The sequence below is a fragment of the Moschus berezovskii genome, chromosome 9 (assembly GCF_049115385.1).
Source record: "Moschus berezovskii isolate FMDL1 chromosome 9, NW_MosBer_1.0, whole genome shotgun sequence".
NCBI lineage: Eukaryota > Metazoa > Chordata > Mammalia > Artiodactyla > Moschidae > Moschus > Moschus berezovskii.
Window position 1 is genome coordinate 75,076,929 of NC_142468.1, and position 14,333 is coordinate 75,091,261.

The 14,333-nt window shown below is 39.5% G+C and overlaps 1 protein-coding gene across 2 annotated transcripts in view; it reads right to left on the bottom strand.

The window, feature by feature from the left end:
- Nucleotides 1-1,817: 1,817 nt before the first annotated feature.
- The window catches only part of FMN1 (formin 1), a 474,559-nt gene continuing 462,043 nt past the window's right edge, over nucleotides 1,818-14,333 (bottom strand). For both annotated transcript variants that reach the window (XM_088839831.1, XM_055435909.2), the window contains 2 exons: nucleotides 11,342-11,426; nucleotides 1,818-10,161 (listed from right to left, as the gene is read on the bottom strand). In XM_088839831.1, coding sequence (XP_088695957.1) covers nucleotides 10,117-10,161; nucleotides 11,342-11,426 — 130 coding nt within the window. In that variant the 3' untranslated portion in view covers nucleotides 1,818-10,116. The remainder of the gene's footprint in view (nucleotides 10,162-11,341; nucleotides 11,427-14,333) is intronic.

Sequence of the window (14,333 nt, forward strand, 5' to 3'; positions counted from 1 at the left end):
TTGTCCATTCCATGGGAAGAACTTCAATAAATGCCTCAATCAATTGATACAATGAAAGTAACTTTAAAGCCTTGCTCAAAGAAAGCACTACCTATTTCACCTTGGACATTCAAGCAGACCCGCAGAGACAAAGGCTCTGAGGCCCCCAGCCTAGAGCCACCAACAGTTTGCCAGCCAAATGAGTCAGCCACCTTGAAGGCTTATGTTCCAGCCATCCAGATGACTGCAGCCCCAATGGATACACTAAAACAATATGAGATTCCAAGTGAGAACTGTCCAGTTGAGTTCTTCTCAAACTAACAAGAACCATGAAAAATAAGTGATTATGGTCTATTAACACTGAATTTAGGGGTATTTTGTTATGCAGCAGTTGATAACTATAAAGTTACATTATCTTACCTTTCATCCTCACACAATGATGGGCATGAAGCCAACACTTCCTAGAGAAGACTTAGAGGCATACAAGCAGGCATGGCTGGTGCAGGCCAACATTAAAGTCTTATTTCCATAAATACATCATATCAAGTGAAAGCAGACAGCTAGACTCTAAAGGGGAATATTTAGTCTCAGGAATTTATGGCCTGTTAGTTGGACCATCGGCATACCTGGACTATTTAAAGAATAGGCAAATATACATACTTAAAAAGTCAACAGGTACCACTATACTCTGCAAGGGAGAGTAAATCTCAGTAAATCAAAGAGGAGATTCTTCTGAAGGTGGAATATTTTTCCTAGGTCTTTATGACACAGAAGTCTCCAACCTCTACTAAGTGCTTTAATTCAGGGTACAACTTTAATAATGGTTTCTTTAAACCCTTAGGAGCATTTGGACCCTACTTTCCAAACAACAGTTCTAGAACATTTCTCCATAATGGGGTCTTTTGAAGAAAAGAATTTAATGTGATGAATGAGTTAAGCAGTGGGTAGGGCTTTGGCCTTAGGGTCAAGAGATATGGATTCTAGTCTTGATGCATTTACTAATGCTGAGTATAACTTTCAACAAGTCCCTTGAATTACAGTGGTTTTCAACTCTGTGAAATGGAGATTTTTATCCAGTGTCCAAAGATTTTTGCAGCTCTATGACTGATTTTAAAGCTCTCCTAGTGATAAAATGTCTCCCCAGATGATAATTATATGTGTTCATTAAACCCATTAGGGCATATTTCAACAAACTTCTAGAACTCAAGAGTGCATGGCATTCAGGTATACTGAACAAATGAATCAGTTAAACATGCAATCACAAAGATTGCTCTTCTATTTCACAGAGCAGTGTTTTGCTCAAAGTCTTTTAGTTTTTTCATAAATACCTGCATTTATCTTATCATCTGCCTGAAAAGAATTTGAATGTTGTGTTTAGTGTTAAAATACAATAATATTTCTGTTCTGTTTCCATACTCTACCAATTCATAACACAAAGTCACCAATCCTTGTGGCTCTCCACCCCACACCCAACCGCTTTCAGGTCAGTACAGCTGAGACCATGCTTGGCTGGGTTTGTCTGTTTGGTGTTAGCCTTGAATGCCTAGCCAGATTTCCCACTGTTGGTGTGGAGGATAGAGGAGAAAGAAGAAAATGCGAATGATGGACTTACCGAGATCCAGCTTTTGTAGTTCAGCAGTGATGCTGCCCTTGAGCAATAATGCAAGTTAGAAATGATTGGTATTCTCCACATTAGAGCACTGTTGGGATACTATCTTAAATGCCTTGTGGAAACAGAGCTGTACTGCACACCAGACAGACATGAAACCAAAATTTATTAAAATACCCTTAGCATATTTACAATTGGAAGCCATGAATGCAGTTCTCTGCAAATTCCAAAAAAATAGAATTCTATGTCTTAAAACAAATTAACAGAGGTATCAACAGTAGGATAAATATAATCTATCAGAGATAGAAGTCTCCGAATAGACAATCTACATTTTCTAAGCAATATATATACTATGTACAAAAATACAATTGATGTGGGGACCAAGTAGTGTCAAGAAGGAAAAAATATATATACATACACACACATATATTCATTATGTACAAATCAGTATTGATTCCTTCACCTTTTCTTTTTAAAAATAAATACTTCATTTGGTTTGCAAATAACATTTACAAGTTCAACTAGCGAGCATTTCTCAGTTTTGACAAAATTAAATATGCAAACAAATTAGAAATACATATTTTTAAAAATTTAAAGGGAAAAAAAATACCTGAATCCAATTAGCTTATTAAAAAATATCCAAGAGTGTGTAATGTAAGGTTTCATGTCTTTAAAGTGCCTTCTCATTTCTCAAACTGTCTTCATTATTGCATAAAAAATCCTTTAAGATTACATCTACAGATTGGTCTAATAATTAAACAGAAAAGCCAACTTTTTTCCAGGTCAAATGGCTGTATATTTAAGATACGCTTAAACTTTCTTTTTAAGTGCTTTCAAGAGGGTAACAGTTAATGTTGATCTGAAAATAACCACAAATTGTCAACATCCTGACCCAGCTTCATGAAGATGTTTGAATCATGAGTAGTAGTAAGAACTGAGGGGCAATAAAAAGCCTATGATTCAAAATATTTGCACAGAATTTAGTCACTTTGTCCAGCAGCACAGAGATTCAACACTTGAGTCTAACGCATCATAGCTGGTGACCTGGACTGATTTTACATTTATCAAAAGAATGGTCCTTCATTAGACAGTTTTAAAGTAAAACTCTCCGGGAAACTAAGAAGGACTGGAACCACCCCTCTCCTCAAGCTTCTTAAAATAAAGTAGAATAATAATAAAAAAAAGAAATGTATTTTCCATCTCTTTTATGGATTTTTCCCTCTTTGCTTAAGTGATGAGGTGGTGCTGACATTAACAAGAAGCAGTCACAAGACTGTGTCTCTCTTGGTGACAGCAGAGCTCCCTGTCCACAGGGCTGGGGGATGGAGCACGGGTGTGGGACGATGGAGTGAGGGCTCAGGGGCACTTCAGGTGTCTGTGGGGGAAAGAGGGAGAGAAAGCTGGGTCCTGGAGAAACAGTAAAGCGAGGCAAATGTCACTGTGGGATGTGAAGGAAGGGGAGGCATTGCAGAAGTATTGGAAGGAGAAAAATGAAATGAAGCTTGATGCCAAAATGAATTTTAAACGGGCAGAGAGGAAACAGGAAGGTTCATGGACAATTGATCCCATGGAAATTAATCTGAAATTCAATGGGGTTATTTCAGCAAGCACAGGCCAGTCCACTGGTATGTATCTGCTTTTCCAGCACACTGTCAAGCATGGACCAATAGGAGATACCGGGTACTCCCGCTGCCCTCATACATATGCCCTGAGCTGCTGTTGAAAGGCCGCCCACGATACAACCATGGCAACAGTCACCAGCTCCCTAACAATGCATTATATCAGCAAAACATTACACCCTGGCCTTGTTCAAATTTTCCTTTTCTACTATTTTTCTCCATCATCCCATTGCTTGCAATCTCATAAGGCAAAATGAAGACACATAACTGCATGGATCAAATTAATTTTAGGAAACAGGGTCAAGGGTGTTGCTAAGAAAATTAAACCCTAAAGGTCTTGAAATAATTTACATTTCTGTTAGGCCTGATTCTCATTAGGACACTGACTGACTTCATTTGGGTTCTGGGCATGCAGGCCAGTACTGACTTTCCAGGCCAAAGCACAATCCTCTAAATCAAAGTCCAGGGGCACTCTGCTTCCCATGCTAGTCTAAATTAAAACTCAACGAAAAGGAAAAGACTATGATGAATCAATGACATGTTTTCTCCAAAGAATCTTAAAAATTATTCAATTGCTAATTTTAAAAGTTTTTTTCTTTTGAGGAATATCTTCGATTGTTTCTTTAAAAGAAGTCCTTTTTTCTTAATGCTTATGTTCTTCAAAGATTCTACATCCTACTAACGGTAGGGTCACATTATTTGCATCTTGAAAATTAAGGAATTGTAAAATGAATATTTGGCACAGACTTAGCCCAAAATCCCATGTGTGCCACCCTGAGCTAAGAGAATGGTCACTAGACTTTCCTCTCTTACCCATGGATTTGTTTCTAAAGGAAATGGACATCTTTAGAGGATTTTGCAGGGGGCAATATGAGTGGGTTGACACTTCATGCCTTGGTGGTCAGATGTGAAGGAATATTATAGATAGGAACAAGTTGCCAAGAACAAAGAGGGTAAAATGAGCTACTTATAGTTTGCTGAAATCTATCTAAGATGTATAGATTATAAAACTCTTAATCTCTTATGGGGAGGACAGTATAATCTTTGTATGCTATGTACCCAATTTTATAAATTTCATGGAAACCTGGAATTCAAAAATCCATCCCAAGATATCCCAGAAAGCTGTGCATTCCTAAACACACCTATCAAGCATGTCATAGGGCAGTGGAGGGTAACTTCCTTTATACTCAGTAGTCCATGGGACTAGCCTCTCATTCTGGAAAGCTGACCCAGATGAATAAACAAAAATACATTTGTTTCATGAGACAAGAATGGAAGCAAGTCTGAGAATAGAACAGGGAAGGAAAGTATGTATAATTTTGCCAAAGATGTTGATAGACTTCTGGGAATGCATACCTGAAAACATTAGATTTCTTACTTGATATACTAAGTATAAAACACTGCCAGCTCACACTATATATGGGGAGAAGTACTCATATTCTCTTTTAAGACATTCTTACAGCTTCAAAGACAGAAGAACCCCTTGGTGTTTGCACAGGTAGAATTTAGGCAAACACTCAGCCTACAAAACAGCTTAAGGGTGGTAGAAGGTTGTTTATTCCATGGAGAAGGCCAAATTGCTGTGGGAAATTGGGCTCATTTGCATTTTGCTCACCCAGTGCTACTGAATTTCACACAAAGCATTAAAACAAAAAACAACAACAACAGCCCACAGAAGTCTATGAATAAGCTTTCAGAAAAGGAGATACAATGGAAATTCTTAGTTTATTTAAGAAAATATTTAAAAATAGAAAGTTAATTAGATGGAATGTAAAATAAATTAATGGCTTTAGCTACCACGCTATATAAAAACTTGAGATTAAACCAGTCTTCCCCAGATTATAGCATGAAGAAGATGTTCATGAACAAGTACTCCAGACACATAATATGCAAGAATGAGTTTGAGCTCTGACTAAAGTGAACCATCATATCAGAGAAGGGAGGGCGAGAAGAAAAAGGTCCTCTGTGTTACTGTTTATCACCAGGATGACTGAGAGAGGAGCTGGGGGTGGAGAGGTAATGAATCCAGAAGCTCCAGTGAGGACAGTCTGACCTACTAGATGAGGCTGGATTTGCCCCGCTAGTCTCTTCATTGGTAGAAACCTCATGGGCACCTTAACATTTTCATATCTTCACATTTCCAAGTCAGATGTCAACTACAAAAATTTCCCAAATGCTAAGTTTATATCACAGGGTTGATTAAGGGTCTTGGAAGAAATTAAACTACCGAACTGGCTTCCAGTCTGACATGTTAACACTCTGGAATTCACTACTTCCCAGCAAAGCACTGATCTGGGAGGGTCTGCCTGCTCCCTGGGAGGGGAAATGAAGAACTGTGAAACTAAATTTCAATGCCTCTAACAAGGTGTCAACAACTGACAGGTTTGCAGAAACGACACAAAATGAGCCTCTGAGTCACATACAGCAGTGTAACTGAGCCCAGTGATGCCTGGATTTAGTCACTAATGGAGTTATAAATACAACGATGTGAGTCTCAAGGAGCCAGACCCGCTGAGGCCCATGCCAAGAGGTGCCTTTAAGTGACTTCTGCACCAATAACAGACAAGGTTCCAACCAGCCAGACTGTCTCTCTCCATAGCTGGAAAATGGAAATATGTTCAACAAAGTTATTTACATTTTGGAAAAGTTAAAAACAGCCATTCATTTCAAATACTGTAAACTTGTCTGCACAGACTTGTTTCTCTTGTAGATTTCTTTATGATAACAAAGTAGCTGACATGAATGAAAGTTCATTTCTTTATTCAGTCCACTCTCTTCAGCTGTGTTTCTATGGTAAAAACCTGCTACATGAAGTGTGGTATTAATGGTTTTCTGGATGGTCCATCCATTTATGAACTGCTCTTACAAGAGAATTAGAGAAAGGAAATTTTAATTGTCTAATACTTCTTTCTCTACATACCACTTCTTTTTGTATGTGATTTTTCCAAAAATAAATTGTTCAGAGCAATATTACACTCTCTTGAATTCACTCTGAAAATTGCCTGGTTTAAGTGGGCAGTTAAGAGCTTTTGCTTTGTCCACACTCATCAGCCTTCACAGCTGTTCAAATTCTTATAGCTTAGGACCTGTACAACACTGGGTTTCACAATATGGCCTTCTTTTGTGATTCAGGAACTAATTAATTTGTCGACTTCCAAATCTGCTGACGCTTCTTTTCCCCTTCTACCTTTTAGAAGGTGAGATCAAAGAAAAATGAAGCTCAAATCTAGTGGAGAGTCCTTGTGAGCAATTTTTAGACTATTTAAACTAATTATAGAATTGGATATTTGATATTTGCATCAGTTATTTTTTTTGGAAAATCTATTTTTTAATTTTACTTCTTCCTTCCTTGTTTGGCAAGGGCAGCAGTACTACAAAACAGACCAATTTAGAATGTCAGGGAATGAAGTTCCCAGGTCAATTTTACAGTCTGGTTACTGGGAATGAGACCACAGGTCTGCACTGCTACTTCCCTTTCATATTCTGGCTGACTAGGTGCTGCTGCTGTGTGCAATGATCTCTGTCAGTGACACCAGGCAAGAATGAAATAGAAATAAAATATGATGTCCAACAAAGAATTAAAATTAAAATTTCCCCACGCAGGTGGTATAATCTAGAGAGAGAGACGTGCAATCCCAGGCCAACAAGCAAATCTTTACCAAAAATACACTTACATATCTTTTGATACATCTGATCATGGTCTTGGAAGGACTGTACAATGACTTCTTCACCTTGCTGAATACTACCAAAGAGTTTTATTCCTTCCTTTAATTTCTCCACCAGCTGCATATGAGCTTTTAGGGAAATGCCTTTCCTTATGGTACTTATGAGAAAAGGAGGTGCCTAAGAGCAGCTGAGCAGGTGTGCAGCTTCTACTATTCTTACTGGGAAGAAAAGAGGACTGGTGACCGGAGTCCAATCTGGCATTCAGCTTCTCATCATCTTGCCCACTGTTTTAGCTAAAACATTTAAAGATGGAAGAGCATGACTGGATCTCTTTATTCTACTTCCCAGATTTCAGACTTTTTTCTTTACAGTTCCTGGGTAGTTGCAATGAATGTTTAAAGAGATTTCACAGACATCAACCCAAGGATTCAAAAAGTAACTTCTGAGCAGCAGGTCGATCACCTGTGACTCCTGGGCCTTGATTATCATCATATCATTCATTTCTTCTTGGCTACCTTTTCCCTTCAGGATGCCTCCACCCATAAACTACCTCTTTTTGGGCTAAAAAGCCATATAGCACGCCTCCGCCTCACTTGATCCTCAATACGTCATAGGCCTATGTTTTCTACCTAACATGTTTATATAATGCTTTTATGTCTTACCTGATATACTTGTGTGCTCGATGATTATGCACGTTTTGCAAGAATCTGAACTGCTATCCACTGTGCCCTCAGCTTTAATGAATCTTAACGAGGCAGAGATGATGCTGTTATAAGTTAAGGTTTCTCTCAGTCTGATTAGTAAGTCAAATACGTCTGGTTAAATGCAGAGTAGAAATACTGGCCACTGTCCCTCTTGTGCAGGCAGGGCTGTGCTAAGAACAGCCAAACATGCCCAAGCTGCTAAGTGTACCCCAATGACTTACTCATGAAAAGTTTAGCGACACCTGCTGTAGTTAACACAATCTCAGCTGCATTTTGGATAGGTCATTCTCTCAGGGCCTCTGGGTTGTTTTAGATGGTCCACCTTGGACAAAGTCTTGTGAACTTTTACCAAGCATCAGGTCAAGTTACAAATGAGGGCACCGTCACACTGCAGTCTATGTGTGGACTTGGGAGGGGTGTCCAGATATCTAATGCAGGATGCAAACTGGGTGAGAATCACGGGGATCCTGCCATGGTGTCTTCACACACTAAGTACATTGGACTCATTAGGTTTTCCCAACAGAGGTAGGCAAACTTTGCTCTTTAGAAAAGGTTTTATTTTACTGCCAATTTCTGGTCTGTCCACTAGAATGAAATCCAACTTGAGCATGGGTAAAACAGGTGCTTTTTCTTTTGTCTGTTAATACTAGAAGGACTGTCGCAGAGCACAGGGTAGCTGTAAGTAGGACTTGTTTCAAACTGAGGAATTTCTTAGGTCCTCACCATGAAATGAAAATGAAGAGCAAAACAATCTAAGAAAGCAGTATGAAAGGCTTGCTCACGAGCAACTACTATTAGTCATGTAAGTTCTTACCAGCTCTTCTGTTTTGCTTGTCTCATTCTTTTATTTTTTGGGGAAAAAAACAAGCCATGTTATTATATTAATTTAAAAAAAAATTATTAGAAAGAGTGGCTAGCACCTGCAGGAATATAGCTTTGTGACTAGATTTGATCCTGACTCTGCATTCCTGGACATTGTATTAGGATATGGTGCTGCTTCAATTGGCTATATCTATTATGGGGTCCCCGTGGGGGCTGATAACTAGCAGGCAGGTCCTGGGTAGACACTCAGGTACCTGGCAAGTTGAGGGATTCTGGCAAGATGCTGGGGCAAGGGGCAACTCACACATGACCAGCAGATGGGAAAGGGTTTTAAGGTTTTCTGCTCTATTCTAGATGGTCTTCCACCAGTTGGGAGGAGAAAGCTTGGACCTCTCTCAATACTGAAACCTGATAGGCTTTGATCCTTACCTCAGTTCACCCCAAGTCTCCTCTCTTCTCCTCTCACAGCATAGGAGAATGGTTTAAGGAAAAAAAGGTCAGGAGAGAGGTCCAAGGTGGTTTTCCTGTGACTCTAGAGGCAGTAATCACACGGGCTTCCAGGGTCAGAAAAAAGTAACTATTGAACTCAAAATTCTGTATCACTGTAATCACCCTCTTCCCATTTTGATGTAAAGAACTTTTTTTCTACCCTCTCTTTTTTGGACATTAAACCCCTCTGCTTCAACCACAGGTCACATGTCTGTCAGTCAAGGTCATGATAAACAGCTGCAAGTAGCATTTGCTCTCCTGTCTAGACACTGCCTCCTGGGGTGTGTGGGAGAGGTCCAGCCATATTCAGTCCTAGAACCTGGTGTACAGCTCAGCTGCAGTTCAACATGGTGTATCCACTCATAGATGATTTGAGGTGTGAAACGTACTCTGACTGCTACTGGGTCACTCAACAAAGCAGATGCTTTGACCCCAAGTCTATTGCTGCTCAGTTACTATAGTTTTTTTTTTTTAAAGAAGGGGTAGAGAATTCCTAGTGGCCTAGGAAACCTCAATGAACTGATATGAAGACAGAAGAATGGGTCTTGCTAAATGGCTGATGCCAAATACCTGTATTATAATTTGTTCTCCAGAAAGAAGTTTATGACTATATAACCTCCTTCTCCATCCATGTATGATTCCATTTTCTGTTCTTTCTAGTACATGAAAAACAACAAAAAAATAACCATTTCTTGAGTATGGGGCATACAGTCTTGGGCCTCTTAATTCTGGTAAGTCTCAACATTTTTGGCAAGAAGGGTGCTTCAGGATCTTGCTGCAATAGAATAAAAATTAAGATCAATAATCAAACCAGCAGGCTTGATTATTGTAAAGATCAAGGCTTGAACTTGCTCAAGGCAGCTGTCACAAAATATGCATCTCTTCTTCTGTCACAAGTTTACATATATCATGCTTGGGTTAGAAAGCTTGAGGTCCCTGATTTAAAAAAAAAAGAAAAAAAAACTTGAAAATCTTGGTAATTCTCTGGTCTTGTAGCAGAGCGAACTTTGGACCTTTAGAAGAAACAGTTCTCAAATACTTCTTCAGCAGCATTTCATTGTTCCTATGGCTTAATAAGGGACTTCTTTAAGAAGGCACAGGGTGCTCAGAAAGAGATGAGCAAAATAAACATTGGGTGACGTATCTTTTGAGGACTTCTTGGAGCACTGGGGTTACAGAGGATCATGCGGGTACTATGCCTCACCATCACTTTTCTTGTGTCTCTGTGTTAGTTGGTGCTCACACTGGCTTCCTTCTGACGCAGTCTTTCCTTCTGTTATTTGAGACAAAAATTGAGTTTATTATTATTCCTTTTTCTAAATTTTCACCTTTCTCAGATTTTGATATGTTTCTCAAATGTTGGTCTGTGATGCGGAATAAAGTTGTAACAAATGCCCTAGAAATGAGAGGATAGAGGCCTGGGGAAGGAGCAGTGGATAATGAGGGAAGAAGACAAAAATCTGAGTTGAGCCCACTGCCACCAAAAATATAGATATACCATATAAAGATGAGTGTACTGAATATACCACCGAATGGGCACAGAACGTTTCTATTCAGGTAGGAGCTCTATAAGCTAACCAGGGCTGTCCCTGATGAAGTCGTACAGCCCTGCTTGCCCATTTCTGAGCTACTGATGGGGTTGTTAGGAGAACATCATCGTTGGTTAACAGAAATCACCTCACTTATACCCTACTTAGGTGGTCAAAGAATTTAAAGCAATTGGCAAAAGTACTAGTGAAGAATAAAGAAGTAAAGTAACTTCACAACTAGTAAAATACAACTAGTAAGTGGTTAAGCTGGGACTTGACCCTCTATACCTTGGGTTCCTAACCATTCAGCTCTTCCAACTGTATCGTGGAGATTCCTTGTGATCAGTATTGCAAGTGGGACTATGGAGGACAGCTTCCCTTCATGGCTAGGAAGACACACTAGTCTGCTAGTTTCTATCCTAGGGTGAGCAGTCAGGGGATCAGTCAGCAGTCTGGTTCTGGTTTTTGCTATCCATTTGAGAAGTGATCTTAGGTAGGCTGTATCTTTCTGCATCTCAGTTTTACCAGCTATAAAAAGAGGCTACTCCCTGCCCCTTTATTTAACAAGGAAAAGGAACTGGTGAGGGTAAAATGCTTCAACAAGTTCAGGAGAAGGGTACTCTAAGATGAAGGGGATCCTGGTGTGAGGTGCAGTGGGGAAGGGTGTGAAATGGCGAGTGACTACATTTGGTTTATCGGGAAAGGACCCTGTTTGAATTTGCTGGAAGAGCGCACAAAGCTGGGCTTTGCTCCTTACGCTGTTCTCCCCATGTCCTTTCTCACCATGTGGTATCCTGGGATGGGAACTGAGAATATGGATACTGCTCATCCCTCTGAGTTTCATCCTTTACATTTAGGCCCACTCCTGGGTGCATCTCAGGTATAATGAAAAGTCTTGAGGTTGTGATGAAAAATGCATCTCACCAGACTAGCCGTGGGGTTGATTTTCTTTGTCTCCACTTTCTTCTCTGCTGTTAACTTGCTGACTGATTCCTGAGCCATTTTCAATCTGAAATCAAAACAGAGAGTGGGGAGGAGATAGGAGGAAAAGAAAAGAGGAGAAAAAAGGAAAGAAGAAAGAGGTCAGGTTAAACAGAAATCCAAATGCTGTTGAATTAATCAGTTAGCAGTCTGAAATATAAGGGGTGGCTTTTCCAGTGCTTTTCATGATTAAATTCAGACTTTGTGAGGGTATCTCCTCTGGGGTATCAAAACTGATCTTCCTTCACTGACTGAGAAGCTCACTGAGATCTGCTTGGGAAATCTGTGCTTTTGTGACCAAGGTAAGAGTTTCTGATCTATGGAATACTGAATGCACTCCCTGAACTCTAAAGGCACACCCCAAGGTTATCTGGCTTGTGAGCCACTCAGCAGACAGGATAAAGACAATCTGAAAAACTAAAATTTTGGAGAAACGTACAAAACTGCAAATATTAAAATCCACTAGAGAGTTCCCCGGCTTAGGTTAGGACTTGGTGCTTTCACTGTCAGGGGCTCTGGGTCAATCCCTGGTTGGAGAACTAAGATCCTGCAAGCCATGCAGGACAGAAAAAAAAAAAATCCACCAGTTCACATCAAGAAAGTCAAAAGACAACCTACAGAATGGAGAAAATATTTGTAAATCATGTATCTGATAAAGGACTTACATTGAGATTACATGGATAGCTTACAAACTCAAATAAAAAGACAAATCACCCAACTTAAAAAATAGGCAAAATATTTGACTAGACATTTCTCCAAAGACAGACAGATGGCTCATAAGCACATGAAAAGATGCTCGACATCATCAGTCAGAGAAATACAAAGCAAAACCATAAGGAGATACCACTCCTAGCCCCTAGAGATGGATAGAATTAAAAAGAAAGACAATAACAAGCATTGGAGATGAGGATGTGAAGAAATTGGAGTCCTTCATACACTGTTGATGGAACTAGAGAATGGTACACTCACGCTGGAAAACAGTTTGGCAGCTTTTCAAAATGTTAAACATAGTTAGCATATGACCCAGAAATTCCACTACTTGGTATATAAATATATGTATACCCAAGAAAATGAAAATATTTGTCTATAAAAATATACATAGGAATTTTTATAGCAGCATTATTTAAAATTATTTAAAACAGCCAAAGTAGAAACAGTCCAAATTTGCATCAGCTGATAAATGAATAAACAAATGGTAGTATATTAATACAACAGAATTTTTTAAGGATTGAAGTACTGGACCATATTAAGGAATGAAATGCTGAATGAAAGCTACATCATGGATGAACCTAAAAATTCCATTTCATTAAGATAAATGAAAGAAGCCAGCTACAAAAACCCACATATCATATGATTCCATTTATATGCAATGTCCAGAGTAGGCAAATCAAGGAAACAAAGTAGATTAGCAATGCCAGGGGCTGGGGGCAGTGGAGAATTGGGAGTGACTGCTAATGAATAAGGGGTTTCTCCTAAAACTAGGTATCAGCGATGGCTGCAGATCGTTGTGAATATATGGAAAACCACTGAATTGAACACTTTCAAAGGGGTAAATTTTACAACATGTGAATCGTATCTCAGTAGAGTTGTTATAAAAACCCAATTCCACAACATGCCATTGTTTCTTACTCAGCTTATCAGTTCAACAAGGCAGTATTTCTCAACCATCAGATTGGCAAATCTAACAGTCAGAGAATGTCAACTGACATTGAGGACAATAATAGGTGATAGGAACTCAAAACATATATGAGGGTGTGTGAATGTACATAGCAAGCTTTAGCAGCATTAGGTGAAACTGAACGCATATATACCCTATGAGCTATCAATTCCTCTTCTAGGGAGATACCCAAAAGAAAATTTTATAATTAGACACAGGGCTTTCACTGTTGCAATATATGCAATAATGAAAAATTGAAAACCTAATAATCAGGTTCAAGAGGATACAGGATAGATGATAAGAGCAAATAGTAACAGCTGACATTTACAGGGTGCATACTCTATGCTAGATACTCTTCTACCTGCTTTATTTGAATTAAACCATTTAATTCTCCCAACAACCCTGTGAGATAGAAACTTTCACTGTTTGCATTTTATAGGCCTTAAGCACCGTGTTGTAGTCTGTGTGCTCGGTCGTGTCCAACTCTTTGCGACCCCGTGGACTGTAGCCCATCACGATCCTCTGTCCATAGAATTCTACAGGCAAGAATACTGTAGTGAGTTGTCACTGCCTATTCCAGGGAATCTTCCTGACCCAGAGTCTTTGCATCTCCTGCATTGGCAGGCAGATTCTTTACCACTGAGCCATCTGGAAAGCCCAAGCACAGTGCGGTGATGCTTATATATTACCTTCATTTAACAGAATATGGTAAAACTATGAAAATGAATAAACTAAATCTGTGAATGACAACTGTGGATGTCAGAAACATGATATGGAAAGAGTGACAAATTCTGCAGGGTGACAGAGAGAAGAGGCCATCCAGCCTGGTGGTCAAGTGTGCAACTCCAGAGCCAGACTGTGGGATTAATTCTCAGCCCCACTACTTATCAGCTGTGTGACCCTGGGCAAGTGACCCCTCTGTGCACCTAGAAAAGGAGATAACAACACTGTGGGCTACGGTGAGTTACTGAAAGGACTGAGAAAGTGCTGCTCCAGGCACCGTGTAATCACTCCACATATGTTCACTACTATTGTTACTGTGTATGCGTTATGCTACCTTGTGTATATGTTGGGGAGTAGCGCCCACAAATGACTGTTCCCAGATGCCTGCACCTGTAATATAAACATCTATTTATACTTATATGCAGACCAGAAAGAGACTAATTTCATGATAGGGGTTATCGCTAGAAAGATGGAAGAAGAGAATGACTTTGGAAGTTAGTATGTCTAAAGGAGAAGAGGGTGGCAGAGGATGAGATGGTTGGATGGCATCACTGC